Source organism: Crocodylus porosus, unplaced genomic scaffold (genome assembly GCF_001723895.1).
Source record: "Crocodylus porosus isolate Cpor-Errol unplaced genomic scaffold, CroPor_comp1, whole genome shotgun sequence".
NCBI lineage: Eukaryota > Metazoa > Chordata > Crocodylia > Crocodylidae > Crocodylus > Crocodylus porosus.
Window position 1 is genome coordinate 51,369,035 of NW_017728948.1, and position 19,919 is coordinate 51,388,953.

General features: G+C 45.6%; 1 protein-coding gene across 3 annotated transcripts in view; it reads right to left on the minus strand.

The window, feature by feature from the left end:
• TEC (tec protein tyrosine kinase) overlaps positions 1-19,919 on the minus strand; it is an 89,315-nt gene that overhangs the window by 25,008 nt on the left and 44,388 nt on the right. For all 3 annotated transcript variants that reach the window (XM_019553236.1, XM_019553234.1, XM_019553235.1), the window contains exon 3: positions 1,181-1,282. In XM_019553236.1, the coding sequence (XP_019408781.1) occupies positions 1,181-1,282 (102 nt within the window). The remainder of the gene's footprint in view (positions 1-1,180; positions 1,283-19,919) is intronic.

The following is a 19,919-nucleotide window of genomic DNA, read 5'->3' on the forward strand; positions in this document are numbered from 1 at the left end:
CAGGATGTGGGCACAACAGCACTGGGAACAGGGGCTATGCCCTGCTGCTGCTTGCCCCCTGCCACACCTGCATCACGACCCCCACCTGCTCTGGCTGGGCAAGTGGCAGCAGGGCATAGCCCCCACTTCCAGTGCTGCCGCACCCATATCCCACACCCCCCCACCCTCTCCCTGAGTCCAGCACACCCCCGACTGGGCAGCTTGTCCCAGCCCCAATCCCTCCCTCTCCCATGCACCTTCCCTCCCCACTCTGCCTATCACAACAGACTTACTGTCTGGAGGCAGCTGTCCAACGTGGTGAGGACTGCTGCCTATTTAGTCTATGGTCGAATCTCCAGATTTGATTTGGCCGAATCAAATTGGGACACTGATTCAAATCTCCCAATTGTCCCTCCGATCTGGCTGAATCCGAATCCAAAGTGAATACTTCCTGCTTTTTCCAGGCCTAGCTGATAGCATATTGGGCTAGATTAGTAGGAGTGTTGTCAGCAGATCAAGGGATGTGATTATTCCCTTCTATTTGGCTCTGGTGAGGCCACATCTGCAGTACTGTGCCCAGGGTTGGGCTTCCACTACAGAAAGGATTCTGACAAACTCGATAGAGTCCAGCAGAGGGCAACAAAAATGGTTTGGACGCTGAGGACACAATTTATGATGAGAAAAGGCTGAAGAAACTGGGCGTATAAAGTCTGGAGAAGAGAAGACTGAAGGGAGATTTAATAGCAGCCTGAAACAGGGTTACAAAGAGGATGGAGCTAGACTGTTGTTCGTGGTGGCAGAGGACAGAACAAGGAACTATGGCCTCACATTCCAATAAGGGAAATTTAGGTTAGATATAAGGAAAAACTCTCTCACTAAGAGGGTAGTAAAGCAGTAGAACAGGATCCCCAGAGAGGTTGTGGAATCTCCATACTTAGAGGTTTTTAAGACCTGGGTAGAGAAACCCTTGACTAGGATGATCTTGTTGGAGATAATCCTACTATGAGCAGGGGGTTGGACTTCGTGACCTCCTGAGGTCCCTTTCAACCCTTATTTTCTATGGTTCTAAGATCAAACACTCCAATATAAGATTAAAACAATTTGTGTGTAATTCAAATTATGCACATGAATAACACATGTAAAATGACACAGTTCCACTGAAAGGATTATATTCTATTTTACATAAACTAAATGATTTTACCTGAAATGGATATTTGTTTTGACAGGGAATAACACCATCATTCTTCACAATCTCAACACATTTGATTTTTGCAATATCAACTGATCCCTTCCTGTATTTTTTCTGTTAAAAAATAAGAAAGAAAAGTAGTAAGATACAAGGGAAGATTGATACATTTAAGGCCTCTTCTCTCATTCATAAAACTAGCAGAGGAAGCCCCACCTCATTGCCATCTTTCAAAATTATGAAAGCCACCATGACACCAGAATCTAACAAAACCTCAATGTCCAGCATATATCATTATTAAGATATTCAGTGAAGACACTTGATGCAGAAACTGTTCAGTTCTGAAGCTGTAATGCAGTTGTAACTCAGACTCACCATAAAAATAGCTACTAGAATCAGGAAATAACTCATACTTCTTAAGAGCTGAATCACATTAACAGGAAGGTCAAGAAGAAAGCACCTATGTGCCTATTTTTGCTCATCTGAAAAACTGGGAGTAAACAACATGATAAAATAAATGTAAAACTGCTCTAAGAGAATGAGTAGAGTCAGCCCCTCAAACAACACCACATATTTGTTCTCACTAACCTTAAATTATAGACATTTTAACAAAGCTGTTGTATCTCTTTTTCCTAAAATGAGTTGAAGGAAAACGACTGGGCCACATCTCACCCTGTAAGGAACAAGGACTAGTTCAGCGTTTTGCTCATAGAGGGCTCCACATAACTCTGATGAGCAAGTGAGCAGAAAGAGTTAGAAAAGAAAGTGGTTTGAATGATGGTAGGTAGGGATCAGGGACAAGTACAGCAAAAGAAGACTATGGGGAAAGGTGGGCAGCAGGCTGAAGGCAGCAGCCTGATGGTAGAAGTAAGGCTATGAACAGATGTTGTTTTGTCACAGGATTGGCTGTGCTGGGATGTCCTAAGATAGCTGATCTGATTAACTGGCAGGTACAAACATCACCTGGGGCCACTGCCCAGAAGGATCAGGCCCCTGATGCTCTGGGGACTTTAGGGGCCTGAATCCTTTGGAACAACAGCCCTAGGTGCCTGGCTCCTACCCAGGCAACCCTGTCAGGTTCCCTTGCTCTACAGTGTAAGAGAGACACCTGAGAATCACCTGCCCAGAGAGGCTGAAAAGCACAGGTAGCCCTGAGCTACAGGAATCATGCCATAAATTAGCAGGAATCCTCCCTGATAAAGTGCAACAAAACTGTTACAAGAAATCATTGCGCAAACATTTTCGAGCACTTGAAGCAGAACAAAGTTTCTTTCTCAACTTGTGCTCCCAGAAACATGTTTATGGCAGCACAAGGGTGATGTCTGTTTGCACTTTTAAACACTAAAAAAAAAAAAAAAAAAAAAAAAAAAAAAACTTATCCTGAGAGCTGGGCCTGGAAGACAGAGGCCAGCAGCAGATTACTCCTGGCTGAAGCTGCAACCATAAAGGGAATTTTTAAAAAAAATTAGGCATAAGAGACACCACAGAACTGGACAACTGCTCACCAAACAGCTTATTCTACAGGTGCAGACGAAACATTTTCTTCATTTCAGTTTATTCAATTTAATCAATTCAATGGGGAATGTTGAAAACGGGCTGGGATTGAAAACAAAGCAAAGCCTTTTTTCCTGTTCTAATTTATGTCTAACAGTGAGATAGTTTCATAGATGTTAGCGGCTGGAAGGAACCATAAAAATAACAGACTGAGATTGAAAACAAAGCAAAGCCTTTTTTCCTGTTCTAATTTATGACCAACAGTGAGATAGTTTCATAGATGTTAGCGGCTGGAAGGAACCATAAAAATAACCAGTTCAATTCACCAACTACAGATTGTACTTAATTTGTTTAGTAAATCAAGTTAAAGGCAAAACATGTTTTGATAATCTTATTTTTCCCTTACATATATAGGGAATTTAAAGGAGTTGTATTCAAAATAGTTCTTTAATTCTTCAATAATTCTTTTTTAATAAATTCCAATTGCCATCCAAATACATGTTTTCAAAATCATAAGTAAAATAAATTGTTTAGTAAATTCATTATTTTATAATATAAAAAAGAAAACTGAAGAATGTCAATACATGTAGTTAAGCTATATAATTGATCAAATAAATGTATATACAACAGATATACTACCATATTTACTTGCATCTAAAATTACTTTGAATTTAAGATGACCCCCAGTAATTAGATTCTACATATGGAAAGTGGACACATTTGTTATAATTTTCTAGGTATATAATCTAATTATTAGAGGTTTGTCTTGAATTTGTCCCCTTCCCACTGCTACAGCAGGGGAAATCATGGCTGGAAAGGGGGAGGGGGGAGGAAGTCAGGTGGCCCTCTTGCTCTCTACTTCACCCCCCCCCAACTTTTCCTCTGGCAGCCCCTTCCCCTCCCCTTATTGTCAGACCCTGCTCATGCTCCGTTCCCTCTCTGAGCATGTGGAAATGAGGGGCCAACAGAAGCTAATTTGAAGCAAGGGACCAAAAACCACTGACATAAACATACCTGTAGTCATTTGTATATATGTAAAATAATATGGGTACCTACAGACTTGGATCATTCAGAACTGATGCATTTAAATCTCGTTTGCAAACTGCGACAAGTTTCAGCACAGGTATTCCATAAACATACTTTGAACAGCATTTCTGTACCTACTTATTTTTAGTACAAACCATGCATGACATTAGGCCAAAGACAGAAGGTTCATGACTTATCATAGAGTTATTGGCTGGGTCCCAGCAGAGTCAACAGCACTTCAAGCCCTGGTGACCCCACAGTCCAGCACTGCTCAGTATGTGTGTATACTCCAGATACCCCTTACAAAGGATTCATGTGCTAATTAGCCCTCTAACCATGAATGGAAACAGGCATTCTTGTCATGAATTCTGAGACTCTCCAAAAACTTATATGCAGATGAGGCTTGGGGCTGCCTACTCTGGCTCTACCCCATGAAAGGCAGGGCCATACCAGTCACATGCAACAGGCTGAGATGACAGAGCCTCTCATTTACATAGACCTTTAGTAATATTTGCTATTTAAAGCTGGTGAACAAATAGGGAACACTGGAAACAGGAAAGCAAATCGCTACTCAGCTGTCAGAGTAAAGAGGAAATTGAAATGCATTTGGTAAGTGTGGTTCACCATGACTTGAAAAAGGGGAAATAAGCACAATGGGTCCTTTTTCTTATTCAGATGGGATGCACTAACCTACCCTGCTGAAAAGTTCTCATTGGTATGTATGCCCAATATGGGCTGTGTGTTTTACAGGCATGCTGTGTGGGTTGCATTCAGTTAGCTTAACATTTCCATTACTGAGCACATGCTGTTTCTTGCAACAATTTAGTAACAGACAGGGGTGACATGTAGGAGGTGCACACAATGCACTCCCTGCAAAATGAGCCCAGACAGACTTAATTTATCCTATTTGCAAAAATAAACACTTTAAAAGAAGGGATTTTTTCTAAGTGTATTATTCAGCAGCTGTCACAGTGCGGTCTCTGATCTAAATGGGGTCCCTAGGTCCTACAAGAATAATTACATACAAAACCCTATCTAAAAACAACTGCAAAGTCAAGCACTCAAAAGTTAGGAAACAGTTAAGTTGCTTCCATGACCTTAGTTTGCCTCCTTACATGTGCTATGCTTTATGATAATCTTCTACTGTATGATCACATACCATATTTTCTTCACAGCCCTCCATCCTTTAGTAAGTATATTCTATATATTTTATATTTCTTTTAATCCTCATTGGGTAGCTTTATTTACTGCACACCATTCAGCACTGAAAATACAATTATTTGTACAATTGTACCTTTAAGGGATCAATGCTGTGGTACATGCAGGCTCTTGTCATGCAATTCATAAGGAGCTGAATTTGAGACAATAAATGAAGCAATCTCTGTCAAGTACCTTGTCTCAGTATACAGGGTTGTTGGTTGTAGCCACGTTGGTCTGAGGACATATGCAGGCAAGGTTCTTTGGGTAGATGTGATATCTTTTATTAGACCAACTAAATAGTTGGGGGAAGTTCCTTGCAAGCTTTTGGTCAAACACCCTTGTTCAGGCATTGGGAGACTCTGCTGCTGTTATGAATTCTCCAAGACCGAAAAGAAGCTAAAACTTCTTCAGGGCACAAAAAAGCTAAATCTTCTTTCGGCCACACACATCCTTCTTCAGGCATTTGGAGAACTTATAACAGCAACAGTCTCCCAATGCCTGAACAAGGATGTTTGTGTCCAAAAGCTTGCAAAGAACTTTTTTCCAACTATTTAGTTGGTTTAATAAAAGACATCATATCTACACAAAGAAACTTGCCTGTTTGTCTCCTATAGTTCCTCAAAACTATGGAGCATGAGGAGTAAAGAAGCAGTTACTAGCTCCAGAGTTGAGACTTTGTGAATGTGGAAGACATGTGAACGAGGAAGTTCAAAGAGTACTTAAGGGTAAAGTTGCACTTTACACTTACACTCAGGTCTCTCTTTATGCAAATTTGTTTGGTAAGAATTCACTTACATGTGATGACTTTATTTATACCAGAAACTTTGTGTGAGAAAAATCTGATCTTATGTGAAGTCAGCCAGCAATGAGCTCCCTGCAGGCTGGCAGAGTTCCAGCCTGCAGGGAGCTGGGAGGAAGCGGGAGAAAGGTAGTGCGACAGGGGACACCACATGCATATACAGTACATGTACGTGGCCCCAAGTAGCCTCCAGGGCAGCTCCAGCAGCTAAGTGTGGGGAAGTGGGGGAATGAAGCCCCTGTAGGGAGGGAGCTGGGCAGAGCTGAGGCTGCTGTCCAGCCAGGGGGTGCTCGGGGCCCGGGGCTGCAGCGTGCAGCTGCAGGGCCCCAGCGGGTAGCAGGACGGAGTCCCTGGTAGCTCACTGGGGGAGGGGGAGGGCCAGGTCCCTGCTGCCAAACACACTTCCAAAGGGAAGGGGTGGACACACGGGCACAGTGGACACTGACCCTGATCCTGGGCCTGGCTCAGCTCCTCTCCCTGGCTGGTGCCAGCGCCCAGCACCCCACTGCCTTGGCTACGCACCTCCTGTGGAGCAGGGCTGCACCCCCTCAAAAAGCAGCAGGCACAGGAGGCACATCCCCAGGGTAGCACAGGATAAGCAGTAGCCATTACCTGCTGCCCCGCTTCCCTGCCATGGGTGCCTCTCCAGCGCAGCAGGCATGACCCAGCGCAGCTGGGAACAGTGGGGCTGTGCGGAGAGGCTACGAGCTCCCTGCTGCACTAGGTCATGTCCGCCAGGCTGCGGAGGCTCAGAGGCAGGGAAGCAGGGAACAGCAGGGCTGCATGAAAGGTGTTTGCTCCGTGCTGTCTTGGCAATGTACTCACTGTGCATGCCACTGCTTTCACTTAAAACACACATCTGCACAGTAAAGCTCATTAATTCATGCTAAGTGCCCTCTGAGCATCTCAAACTTACACCACTTCAGGCAAGGGTTAACTTTGGGCCATACTGCCCAAATCTTGTTAGGGTAACTTCAGTCTGCTCCATGGAGATAAAAGCAAGCTATTTGTGGTTAACCAGAGTCCCAGGATGCACTCATCCCAGGATCCCTTTCCCCCTCTCCACCCAGAGCAGGGATATAGTCCAATTGTTCTGGCTCTGAACCACGCCCTTGTTCACCAACCTTTCAGTGGCAAGTCAGAGCTGTGCAGGAAAGTTATGGGTCAATACTGTTAAGTGCAACTCTCAGCACGTTTGAACATTAACACCACTTAACATTCTACAGAATTAGTATGGTCTAAGCATAATACGCAAATTCTCCCTTACTCGGTCTGTAAAGAATGAGTGCCACTAAAAGGAAAGTAAGATAGTTAGAAATAGCCTTATATTGACAGTGGCTGTTTGCAAAGTATTTGATGTATTTAATTGTTTTCCGTTAATTCAGACAAGATGCTAAACAGGAAACTGTAGAATAAAATTTAAGGATCACTGCACTCCTCCAGATAAAACACATGACAGAAATATTTTTAAATCACAGGATGCAAAAGGAAGATGAAACTACAAGAGACAAGGATAAGATTCAGATGGAAAACGATCTTAATAAAAAGTGATCCAAAATGAATCTAATAAAATTCAGTAATAACTGGAGGAAAGTCCTACAGCACCTTCCTGCCAAAAATAAGTACACACACATTTCAAATCCCTGTTCTAAAGCACAAAGGCATTATATTTTCCAAAAACAATTCTTAATGCTAATTTAGCATGGGTTGAACACCATTTTCCAAAATTTCTCACTTTGAAATATCCCAACTGTTTTTGCTAAGATTTTCAAAAGAAAGCCAGCCTAAGAAAATTTCAGCTTGAACAATTAAAAATTGTCAAACACATGCCCAACTAAAAAGTATGTCTTCTGAAGGGAAGTATCTTTCTAAACCATGCGTAATAAAGTAATAGTTATATACCCATTGAAAACCTGAAGGTTAGTCAGCGTCTAAGACCTTTACTACCTTGTCTTACTTTTACTCTTCTGACTGTTACAAAGAGAACAAGGAGACAAATTATTCTCTGCTCACACTTTGCTGCTTAGCACCAGGAAGGAAGACAGGATGTTTAAGTCCAGATAAAGATATAAATATTTCCAAGACAAGAAAAACAACAGAAATAGGATTATGCTCACTAGAAATTATAACAAATGGAACAGTCATGCAGTGACATTACCACTTCAGTTTTTCACTATGAAGCTATTTGAAGCCATCCAGATTTTTGCATTTAGAGGAACCTGGATTTTTTTTTTTTATATATACACATAATTCATTTTTATGTTCACACAATATACACATAGGAACAAATATGATGCATTACTTTGATTTCTTTTTGAAGCACCATATTTGATTGAATCCAAGATAAGGTCCCCCGCCCCTTCAGCATGGGGGAAGGGGAAGAGCCCCCTTGTCCTGGATTAAAGTACAAGGTGGTGTTTGTGTTGTCCCCCCCCTCCCCCCTTACTCTCATACCTAGCTCTGGCTCCATTCCCTCCTTGGGTATGAAGTACACAGAAACTCCACCCCCTGCTCAGGCAATCAGCAGCAATGCAGCTTAAGCCACAGGACAGTGGTGCGTGGCCAGGCAGATTAAATATGCTCCATGCCCCAAAAGGAAATGGAGCTGGAGCCACATTTGACAGTAAGCTGGGGGAGGAGGACTGGAGAGGCTGTGGTGAGCAGGCAGGGAGCCAGAGGCTGCAGGGGGAGGCTAGCTTCAGTGGGAAAAAAGGAGGGGGGGCAGCAGAGGGCAAGGGGGCTGCCTGCTTGACCACCGCCTCAGCCACCTGACTCCCTGACACTGTTTTCCCTGCTGCAGCAGTGGTGGGGGCCAAATAAGTCTACCCTCTGATATTTAAATTCTATATCTGGAAAATTATAACAGATTTATAAATTTTACACATATAAAATAAATTCAGGGTCATCTTGGATTCAAGTAAATGCAGTACTTCTTCTGATAACAGACAGACCACTAATTCAAATATTAAAGCATGAAATCCACAGGCAGTTATGCGATGTGTTCAAATACATCAATAATTTCTATAAGGTTGTTCCTAGGTCAGGAGTTGGCCACCTATGGCCCAAAGATATGAGAAAATAGCAAAAAACACAAAACAAAAACATTAAACATGAGGAATTACATCCAAATTCCTTCTATTGTGTGTCAAAATACTGGTTCATCAACAAGATTTATTAATAGCCAGTAACACGCAAATTGCAAGTCCGTTGCTGTATCTCAGCTCACCTACAACGACTGCTAAATCTGTATGTCCAAAAGTAGAAAAGTGATTTAACATAAATTAAATTACAAGCTACTATGCTTTCTACTCTTCCCTACTGGTGAAGCTCTCCTAAATAATTTGAGACCTGATAGAGTCAAAATTTGGCTCCTAGCCAGAACCTACTCATAAGTATTCTTTTGAATTTGTGACCTTTATTACAAAGAAATAAAATTTCCCCTTCATCTAGTTCTACAAATTAGCATACTGAATGGACACTTTGAATAAAATCCTTTCAGAGGTTCTGTGACAGGCCCCCACCCGGCTTACCATGGCACTGCAGCCCAGGTGGCCAGGCCACAAGTGAAGCAGCTAACATTATGTAGCTGGAGACCCCTCTTCTAACTGGCATGGGCCCAGAAGCCACATGTTTAAAGCAGGCCCAAAGGTCAAGGCAAGTGCTGGGCACATCCCCAACCCCAGAAGACATAGCACTTCCCCTGATGGTCAGCAAGCCTGGGGAAGTGAAGTGTGCATGCTCCACTGAGAAGGCAACCAGAGAAAATCTGGGCACACTCCCTGCAGCTGGCTACATGTTTCAGGACCAGATGGCTCAGGCTGAACCAAAGGCTGAGAGCAATGCCAAGCCACTTGACCCCACTGATGGATGGCTCAGCCCATGCCTGTGAACTTGGCCACCACCATGGTCAAAGGACCACCCGGAAATCAGCAGGTCAGGTGGGGAATGAAAGAGTGCATCCCAGTAGGCCCTGCAGGCACCGGTCAAGGGTGAACCCCTGGCAGGATGGCCCACAGACCCTGTGCAACCCAGCAGAGTGGCTACAATCCCAAGGCATGCTAACAGGGGACAGGCGTGGCACTAGATCCCAAACAGGTGTCGTGTGGAATGCCCTGAGACCTTGGTATACCTGGTAGTCAGACGAGAAGGACCCATAGTGAGAGGCCAATCAGCCAGGAAGGCGACCAAGCAGCTAAGGGAAATGAAGGGTATGTGGGGCCCTCAATCTCCTGTGCTCGGGATTGAGCTACTCGGCACGGGTGCAATGTTGCCCAGCCTACCACTCACACGAAGCTCCTTTAAGTTATTTTTGTGCTGCAGTTTCCTAAGAGTGACAGAACCACGGCAAGACTCCTGCAGCGCCTTTTCTTGTCAAACCACCATGTAGATGATGAAACCTGCAACTACACTGAGGGGCTGCCTGGATCTGCTGTAACACCCAAGTGAAAAGGGATGGGGTATAGGGGAGGAGTGCCAAGGGAGCCATTAATGAGCCTATGAAGGAACCATGGAGCACGACCTCCAGAGGTACCGTGAACAAGTCATGGCAGGAGAACAGGCTCAGGTGTGGCACAGCCCAGGTGGCATAGGGTTACCGTATTTCCACTTCCAAAAAAGAGGACACCTGTCACATGGCGGGGAGGTGGGGTAATATGACTGGGGGGGCAGTGATATGCTGGTGCCATGTCACTATCCACTCTGTTGCCCCTCACTCCCAAGCCACAGCCCCCTCCCCAGCACTGCTGCTGCCCCTCATTCCCAATCCACAGATCCCAGCCCTACCAGTACCCCTCACTCCCAAACCACAGTACCCTGACCCCCTGGTCCATGCTGGTGCCCCTCACTCCCAAACCATAGCTCCCCCATCCCTGCTGGTGCCCATCACTCCCAACCTGCAACCTCCTGGCACTGCCAGTGCCCCACATGCCCAACCCACAGTCACCTCACTCCCAAGCCAAACCCCCTCCTACACCCCTCACTCCCAAGGCACAGCCCCCTGAGCCTTGCCAGTACCCCTCACTCCTGACCAGAAGGCCCCTGCTCTTCTCAGCCTGGCAGCATCTCCTAGCTGCCCCATCCCTGTGAGCAAGGGTACTGGCTCTGGTGCTGCTGGCTGGGCCACACAGCTCCCCACTACCTCGAAAGGATCCGTTTCCCCTTTCTCTGCTGGAGGGGCAGGCACCTCCCTCCCCAACACCTTGATGCAGCCCCAGTGCCCAGACTGCTTCCTCAAGCACCAACAAGTACCCATCCCCCCTGCCACCCACCTCCCTCCCCCCCCAGACAATCCCCACATCCTGGTCCTCCAACTCCAATCCCCCCACCAAAACTTACCTGTATCCAGCTACCAGGTCTGCTCCCACCCCCCTGCCTGGCTACATGCTGGCGTCATGTGTGCACACCCTGCCTCCAAATCACCCTCTCCCCAGCTCTAAGCAGTTTCTTGCTAGGGCAAGCCACTAAGTGCCAGGAAAAATTCTGAAGCCGAGCTGACCAAAATTCAGGACATTTGATCATATTTAAGCAAAAACACCGAGGCCAAGATCAGAGGATACAAAAAGAGGACCATGTCCAGGAAAACCCTAGAATGGCAGGACACACCCACCTGCCTATATGGTGGACATGAGCCTGTCACAGGTTCACACACTACTTCCGTGTCTATTGAACTTTAGTGTTAAATAGTAACTATGGCTGCATGCAGACACTGGGGGAAAGAAAACCACACAAAAACCTGGCGCTTTACTTTAAACTCAGCACATTCCCACACTGACCCCTGCACAATCCCAGAAGAGGCAGTACCTTTGTTGAACCCAGCTTGATCGATGTTTGTAAGATTTGGCACTTCAGTGGGGCTTTTTTCGTGCTTTTTTTCTAATAGCTGATTGAATCAGCTTTAGCTAAAAGCACCAAAAAAGCCCCACTGAAGTGCCTGATTTTTGCAGATGTATGGAGCTGGCTCCAACTACTGCTGCTCCATGTTTTTGGGGTCCCTCCCAAAGTCTGCAAGCAGCTTTTGTTTTCAAACATGTTCAATTTTCATGTATATACAGGTGCAATCCATCTCCCATTGAAGACAATGGCCAAGACAAAGGTAGCAGCACTGGGCCCAAAAAGCATGTTTGTTGTAAATCATAGGCTCTCTATTTAAAATGGATAACCTTACTCAAGATTCTGCAGAACTGATGTGATTACTTGGCACCCTTGCTTTTCCTCTAATCATTCATAAACGTCTGAGTTGTTTAGTGTCATTGTGAATAACCACACTGATCTGAAACCATAGGAGGAAGGAGAAAAAAAATTTTTGGGGGGTGTGCAATGGGGGGAGAGGAGCAGATTAGGGCTCTGCCCTGCACAGAGGAGGCATGGGGTGCATGCGTCTCTGGGTCTGTGTGGGGCAGGGCAGGCTGCAGCTGCGGGCTGGGGTTGGGTCAGTGCTGAGCTCTTCCCAGCAGGAGGGAGCTGGGCTCGGCTGTGCTTGGGGCAGGCAGCAGCAATGCTGGAAGTGAGGCTATGGTGAATTTTGAGGTGGCTGCAGTGCCCCATAGCCCTGCTCTCAGTGCCACTGTTGCCGCCAACCCCGAACACAGCCCAGCCCAGCCCAGCTCCTCACCACCCGGAAGAGCCTGGCACTGCCCCAGCCTCAGCCTGCATAGAGTGGCCCGCCCTTCCATACACCCCTGCACAGATCCAGGGCACACGCCCCCATGCCTTCTGGGGTACACATAGCAGCAGGGGACGTGCCCACCCAGATGAGCTGCTGCAATGAGCTCCCTGCAGGCTGGCAAAGTTCCAGCCTGCAGGGAGCTGGGAGGAAGCAGAAGGAAGGCAGTGAGACAGGGAACACCATGTGCATGTACAGTACATGCACATGGCCCCATGTAGCCTTGAGAGCAGCTCTGGCAGGTAAGATGGGGGGAAGAGGGGGACTGAGGCCCCTGTAGCGGGGGAGCTAGGCAGGGCTGGGGTGCTTGGGGCCACAATGTGTGGCTGCAGGGCCCCAGCAGGGAACAGGACAGAACCTTGGGAGGGGGAGGGCTGGCTCCCCATTGCTGTGTTCAAGTCCCAGGGGCCACGGGGACCCACACCCCCCAGATCTGTATGGGGGTAGCTGCCAGCTCAGGTGCTACTTTGAGGGGTGCAACCTTGTGCTGCTGCCCTCACTGCAGGTCGGCATGAAAGAGGCATGTCCAAAGGCAGTGCAGAGCTTTCAGTGGTGCAAAGATCCCTGCACAGCCCTGCACTGGGTTGTGCTGGCTGGGCTGCGGAGGCTTGGGAGCAGGGAAGTAAGGTGGCAGGGAACGGAGAATTAGCTTGCCCCACGCTGCCCCAAAAGGATCCAACCTGTCCAGATCAGCTTGTATCTGCTCCCTGCCCTCCAGTGTATTAACTTTGCCCCATAACTTGGTGTCATCTGGGAACTTGGACAGGGTGCTCTCCACATCTTGCTGATAAAGATATTAAATAACACCGGTCCAAGGACCAAACCTGCAGGACACCACTGCCCACCTCCTTCCAGGCCAAAAACAACCAATCCACCACCACTCTCTGGATGCGGCCCCTAAGCCAGTTGACCACCCACCTGACTGTAAGCGTCCACTCCACAGCCTGCTAGCTTCCTTATGAGAATAGGATGCAAAACTGTATCAAAGGCCTTCTTAAAGTCCAGGTAGATGGCATCTGTGTGCTACCTGGTTATAAAAGGTTATAAGGTTTGTCAGGCAGGATCTACCTGTGACGAATCCGTGCTGGTTTCCTTTCAGTATCATTTCCCCTGCTGGGCCTTCACAAATGCGCTCCTTAATGATTTTTTCCAGTGTTTTCCCAAGGATAGAGGTAAGACTGACTGGCCTAAAGTTACCCGGCTCATCCCTCCTCCCCTTCTTAAAAATGGGCACCACATTGGCCCTTTTCCAGTCCTCAGGGACCTGGCCAGAGCACCATGAGTGCTCAAACAGTCATGCCAGTGGCTCAGCTATGACACTGGCCAATTCCTTCAGCACCCGTGGATGGAGGTAATCTGGGCCTGCTGACTTGTACCCATCCAGCCCCTCCAAGTGCTCCTTAACTAAGTCAGCACTAACCATTGGTGGTCTAGTGCCTCCCGAACATCTATCTATGTTCAAATTGTGGGAACTGTCTTGGCCAGTACTTAGGAATACTGAAGCGAAGAACTCATTGAAGAGCTCTGCCTTCTTCCCCGTGTCAGCCACCAACTGTCCTGATTTGTCCTGCAGGGGCCCTATGTTACCCTGCACCTTCCTTTTGCTCATATGTATATATAGAAGCACTTTTTATTGTCCTTGATTGTTGTAGCCAGCCTAAGCTGCAGTCCTGCCTTGGCCTGCCTAACTGATTCCCTGCACTGGCATGTTTTTAAGATGGCTTTTAAGGTGCCAGGGTGCAAGGAGCTAATGCCCCCACCCTGTATGAGGCTGCACAGGGAGACTCCATCAGCTCCTCACACCTTGGCATCTTGTTGTGCAGCCCACTACCACACATTCAAATTGAAGTGCTATACAAACCATTCAGAAAGATATTCCATATCTAAGTGGAACACCTTTATGGCTGGTTTGCCCTTTTATGGCATAATAAGTTGACTGAACATGTGACATGTTGCAATTTATTGCATGATTAACATATTTACTGTGCCATAAATGTAATGTCTGCCAGGGGCCAACTGATAAGACAGTGAGTCAAAACCACTGAGGAAGCAGAGATGAGTAGCAGTTTGGAGTAAAAGGTTGTGTTCTGTTTGGGGAAGGCACTGATTCCTGGAGATCCATGAGAGGGGACCTTGTGGCGGTGTAAAAATTCATAAGGGGAGAGCAACATGAAGGAGGCGATGATCAGTTCACCAGGGCACCCCCTGGAATGACAAGGAACAATGGCCATAAGCTACTGGAGAGAAGGTTTAAGTTGGACATTAGGAAAAAGCTCTTTACAGTCAGGGTTACCAGAATCTGGAATGGGCTCTCAAGGAAGGTGGTGCTTGCCCCATCCTTGGGGGTCAAGAAGAGAATGGACAGGCACCTGGCTGGGATCACATGACCCCAAGGCTGGTGACTCTTTTCTTGCCTGCCAGGGGCAGGGGGTCAGATTAGATGGCCCTCTGAAGTCCCTTCCAACTCTACGAATCTATGAAAAAATTTCAGACAGGCCAAGATGTTAATTTTGAAAGAAGGAGATACGTCTAGAATGGAGAGGCAGATTTTATAAATCATCAGATTACAGCTAATAGTTGAAGTTGCTTTTGCAAATATGACTACAGAGAGACAAGATACAGTGAGAAAAAAGTTAAGAAATATGGGCAGTCCTTGACTTATAGTGTTTGAACTTACAGCAATTTGTACTTGTGGCGCTCCGCCATTTACACCCATGTTATTAATTACAGCGCTGGATCCTTGCACTTACAGCACTACAGGGAAATTTACAATGAGAAAATGTGAGCAGCAAAACAAACACCCCTGGATCAGTTTCTTAAAAAGCCATCAAGTGGCCCTAAGTCTCCCCAAAATCTCCCCAAAGAAGTCACAGGAGAGCTATTATCTATATAGGGCACTGTATTGATACCCATAGTGGACACAAAAAAACATGTTGAGTCTAACACTTGAAAATTAATTTCTAAATTAAGATCTTTACCATTGTTTATACCAACTTGCCAATGTTCATTTAATGAAAATCAACAAACCGAAAAAGCTAATTTGATTTGTGAGTGCTGCCACTTCACATACAGAAAAAAAGGAAAGCAAAACTAAGAACTCCCTCCTGCCTTACCACCTGGGTAAATTCACACTGTAATTTGATATACTGAAGACACCCCTGTTGATTTCCTTTGTTATTGTCGTTTCATTTTTCACTTTTGATTTTATTTTATTTTTGAGCCAATGCATCAGTTTCAAATTGTAGCAAAACTTAGTACAAATGTGCAGGAAAAGTTAAGGGCAATGTGTGGAGCTATAATTTACCGTGTGTACAATACAGTATAAATAGACCCCTGCTTATATGAGTTGCACAATTGCAACAACTAGCAACACCATAACCGCTTGTATTTGACTGATTGTCAGTTAGCGGAAAAGAATAAATTAGAGATATGTGGCAATAATAGTTAGGAAGTTGTGTCAGCACTGCTACTGAGAATATAGGGCTGATATCCTAAAGATATTTCTTGTTTAGTTTCATTTCTTATCATGGTCATTGACCTCAATTTGTATTCAACTTTGCTCCCAAGGTATGGCAATGAGTTCTTCTTATTTTTACCCCAGGCAGGTCACAATATCCCTTTTTTTTTTTGGCTTGCTTGTTCTTTACCCCAAAATTTCTACTAGATAATTCTGTCACCTGGTAACTGTCCTCTTTATCAGTCCCTTCCTTACTTCTTGGCTAGGGACAGACATTCAAAAAGCCTGAGCCTAAATTGATTCAACCTTTGCAGGTTAGTCTAACCTGCGGAGATTGAATTGGTTTGCAAGTGGATAGACATTCCTTTTTCATTCCAGAAATGCAGGCACATGCCTGCAGTGGCTCAGGCCAGATGCTGGGGGGCACTAGAGCAGCCCTCCCTTCCCTTTCATAGGGAAGCTGAACTGAAGGGGGGCAGGCCAGAGTAAGACTCAGGAGGGGTTTAAACCCCACCTTGGCCTGCAGGGGTCGGAGGGTGAAGGAAGAGGGAGCATGGCCAAACTGCTGCTGTGGTGGTGGTGGTGGTGGTGGTGGAAGAGGAGGAAGAAGGAAGAGCTTTGCTTGCCCCAGCTGCTCCTTGACAGCCAGGAGCATTCTGGGCACACAGTACTGCCCTGCCCCAGAGGGGGACTCTTTCTTCCTCCTCCCTCTTCCCCTCCTGCCACGGGGGGTGGGGCTCTGTGCAGACCCTTCCCCCTCCACCTACCCCTCCTGGATGCCATAGTGCCTCCAAACTGGCCCAAGTAGCCTGCTGCCTGACCAGGTACTGCCTGCATGAGCCAGGCAAGCTGCACTCATTGATGGGCTCAGCCTCCCTGTCTCTGAGCTGCAGCCACTGGGGATGACCCCACCCCTGCCGCCCAGCCAAGCCCTGCTCTGCGGCTGCCTCGGCCTGGGCTGTGGGGGTGGGGTTATCCCCAGCCGCTGATATGCTGAGTGACAACTGCTGCCTGCACACAGGGTGGGCCAGGCCAGGCCAATCAGTGCCACACAGAGCCCCCCCTTCCTGCCCTGTGGTGGTGGGGGAGAGGAGGAGGATGGAGAAGATTCCCCCTCCAGTACTGAACAGAGCCCCCTTCCTTGCCCTGCAGGGGAGGGGAGGAGGGGGAAGAGCCCCTCTCCGGGGCCAGGCAGCCTCCACTCCACCCTGTGGGGAGGGGCAGGGAGGAGGGGGACTGCTCCACTCCAGCTGAAGTCCCCAAGTAGGGGGAGGCAATTAACCCCCTTCCTGCCCCCCCAGCCTTAACAGGGCCATGCTGGGACAGCTGTGGTCCCTGCCAGTGGGGCAGGAAAAGGAGGGAGGAAATAAACCACCTCCTGGGCACCCTGACAAAGGCTGCTGCCCCTCCCCCTCCTCTTGCTGCTCCAGTGGCAGGACATGGCAAGATGCCATCCCAGCACGGACGGTTTAAGTAATCAGAAACTGGTTTAAACCTGTAACAGAACAGAAGTTCAGTGCACATAAACCAGTTTCAAAATGGATGAACCTAGTTTAAGATAAACCTGGTTGAATGTAGCATCAGACTTAACTGATTTGTGTCAAATGGGTTTATGAAACTTCTGTCCCAGACCCCTTCCTGGTTCAAGTTAAGTCAGAGTCCCTGCAGGTATGTTGCTGCATTTCCTGAATTAAAAATGAATGTGTGTCCAGTTGTTTCTCAGTTTAATCTCTGCATCTTAGACTAACCTGCAAAGACTGAATCAATTCAGCCTTAGGCTTTTTGACTGTTTGTACTTAGTCACAAGGAAGGGAATGAAAAATTGGCCATAGCAGAGGCTGGCTACAGCAATTACATTTGAATAATCACTTATGATGATATTGTTTTTATGGGCAGAAGCTGTGCCATATACACTAATAATAGTAATACACAAAATATTATATTGTTGTATATAATGGGTCATAATGTTAATTACGTTCTCTGGGTATTACTTATATATGTTAAACAACAAAACATTTAATTGCTTTGCATTCCATGAATGGAGATGGAACCCATTATTTAAGCTGGATATTTTCTTTGTTTCCCTGCAGTGTAAGAAACAAGAATCTTGAGAATTTGAACAATATCACAATATATAAGAACATTCGGCCTGCTGGACATTTTGGATTGTGGGAAGTTTTTAAATAGTAGCTCTGTATGATCCCTCTCCTTTCATGTTGTTAGATGGGAAATAATCCATTTTAAAAATTATGATATTTACAATATAAGCAGATTCTTTTTTTTTTCCTAAGGTGTATTGAGTCTCAGGCTGAAGCCAATATCTGGATCTATTATTCTTTGTGTAGATAACAGGGATATAACAACTATACTTATATTATTATTCTAATCACCACCATCTCTGTGATGAGGTCATAAATACTCTTGTCTTATCAATATGGAAGTAGACCAGCTCTGTTGGGATCCTTGCATCAAGTAATCTAGTCTAATAGATTTCCAAAATCCAGGACTTGAAACCATTCATTGATGCTCACAGCCTTTCAAATAGAGGCCCCAAATATAATTTCTTTCCTATCAGTCCTCTCTCTGTAAGTTACCATGGTCTACAACCATTGAAATCTAAGAGCTGTATTGGTAGTAATTTCCTGAAGCCGAAACAAAAATGATCTGAAACTGACTTACCATAACATTAAAGAGAATTCAGACTTCCTTGTTATGAGGTTTTGAAAGAGATTCTTTTCTTTTCTGTGCTAAAGAAATTATTAAAGTTTGACTAGGGTAACTTTCCTGAACAGACGACTACATAACAAACCCAGATTGTTCCTTGGCAGCTATGGACTTTAGGACTTCACGCTTGGAAGTGCTCTTGATCTTCATGACGATGAAAATTCGTTAAACCTTTGATAGACTCCTTGGTTCCTCTAAAGGAACCAAGTCACATTTCGAAATAGTAAATGTAGTGCAATATATGATACAGAGATCAGTGGATCTTTCAGAAATCTTGAATGTAATGAGAGAAATTTGAACTACAGATACCCATGTTGATGTTTAATATAATATTTTACTACAAAAGTATCTTAAATCACCATAGCTATTATATATGCACAATAAGTAAAAATAGACCCAATGCGAGATCAGGAAGAGCATCACTAGACTGGCACAGAGCTTGGAAGGATATAGACAGCAAACATGGTGGAAAAACTCTTTTTTCCCATAGCCATCTTTGTGCCCTGGTTACATGGCCCAGAAAACATCTGTCCCTTCTCTCTCTCTGACTGTTCCGTAACTTGGACTTGAAAAATCTTTCCAAAAAATAGTTTTGAACAGCTGAACTTTCCAAAATGCCCGACTATAAAATGCATCCATAAACAAGTTCAGTATTGGGCTAATTATTTAAAATTTCAAGTCAAATATATACATTCAGTCAAACCAACACTTGTACTAAGTTTTAAAATGTATACCCTGGAATTATGCATTGATACATAGGTCCCCTAAAATACAAAGAATACTACCACCATTGCCAATAGTAGTTCAGTTCACATAAACTTTAAAAATGGCTGAAACCTGTTTAAGATAAACCTGGATGGGTACAGTATCAGACTTAGCTGATTTAGGTTAAACCTGTTTACAGTAATACCTTGTTTAACAAAGTAGAGGTGTTCCATGACCTCACTTTGTTATCAGAAACTTTGTTACCGGAGGTAGAAATAACATAGGAGGTGGCACAGGGATACATTCCAAGACTTCAGAGAATGGGGAGGGGGTACAGTAGGAAAATATCATTAAATGCTCATAAAAAATAGGTCAATTGTGCCTGAAAACATGAATTATGCATTTTAAATATATATACATATATTAAAAAAATACATTAAATAACGTCTGGGGCCAGGGCAGTGCTGGGTTCTTCCTGACAGGACATGTGCAGCGGTGTGAGCCACCACCCCTTCCTCACACTTCCAGGATGAGCCACAGCTTTGTCAAGTGTCTCGCCCTGGCTGTGCAGGGCATGGCGGGGTGGGCATTGAATTCCCGGGGGCTCCATCCCCTCTGGCCTGGTGGTGCAGCTGAGGCTAGCCCCCCTCCAGCCAGTGCAGAGAGGCAGCCAGGGCCAGTGCGAGTT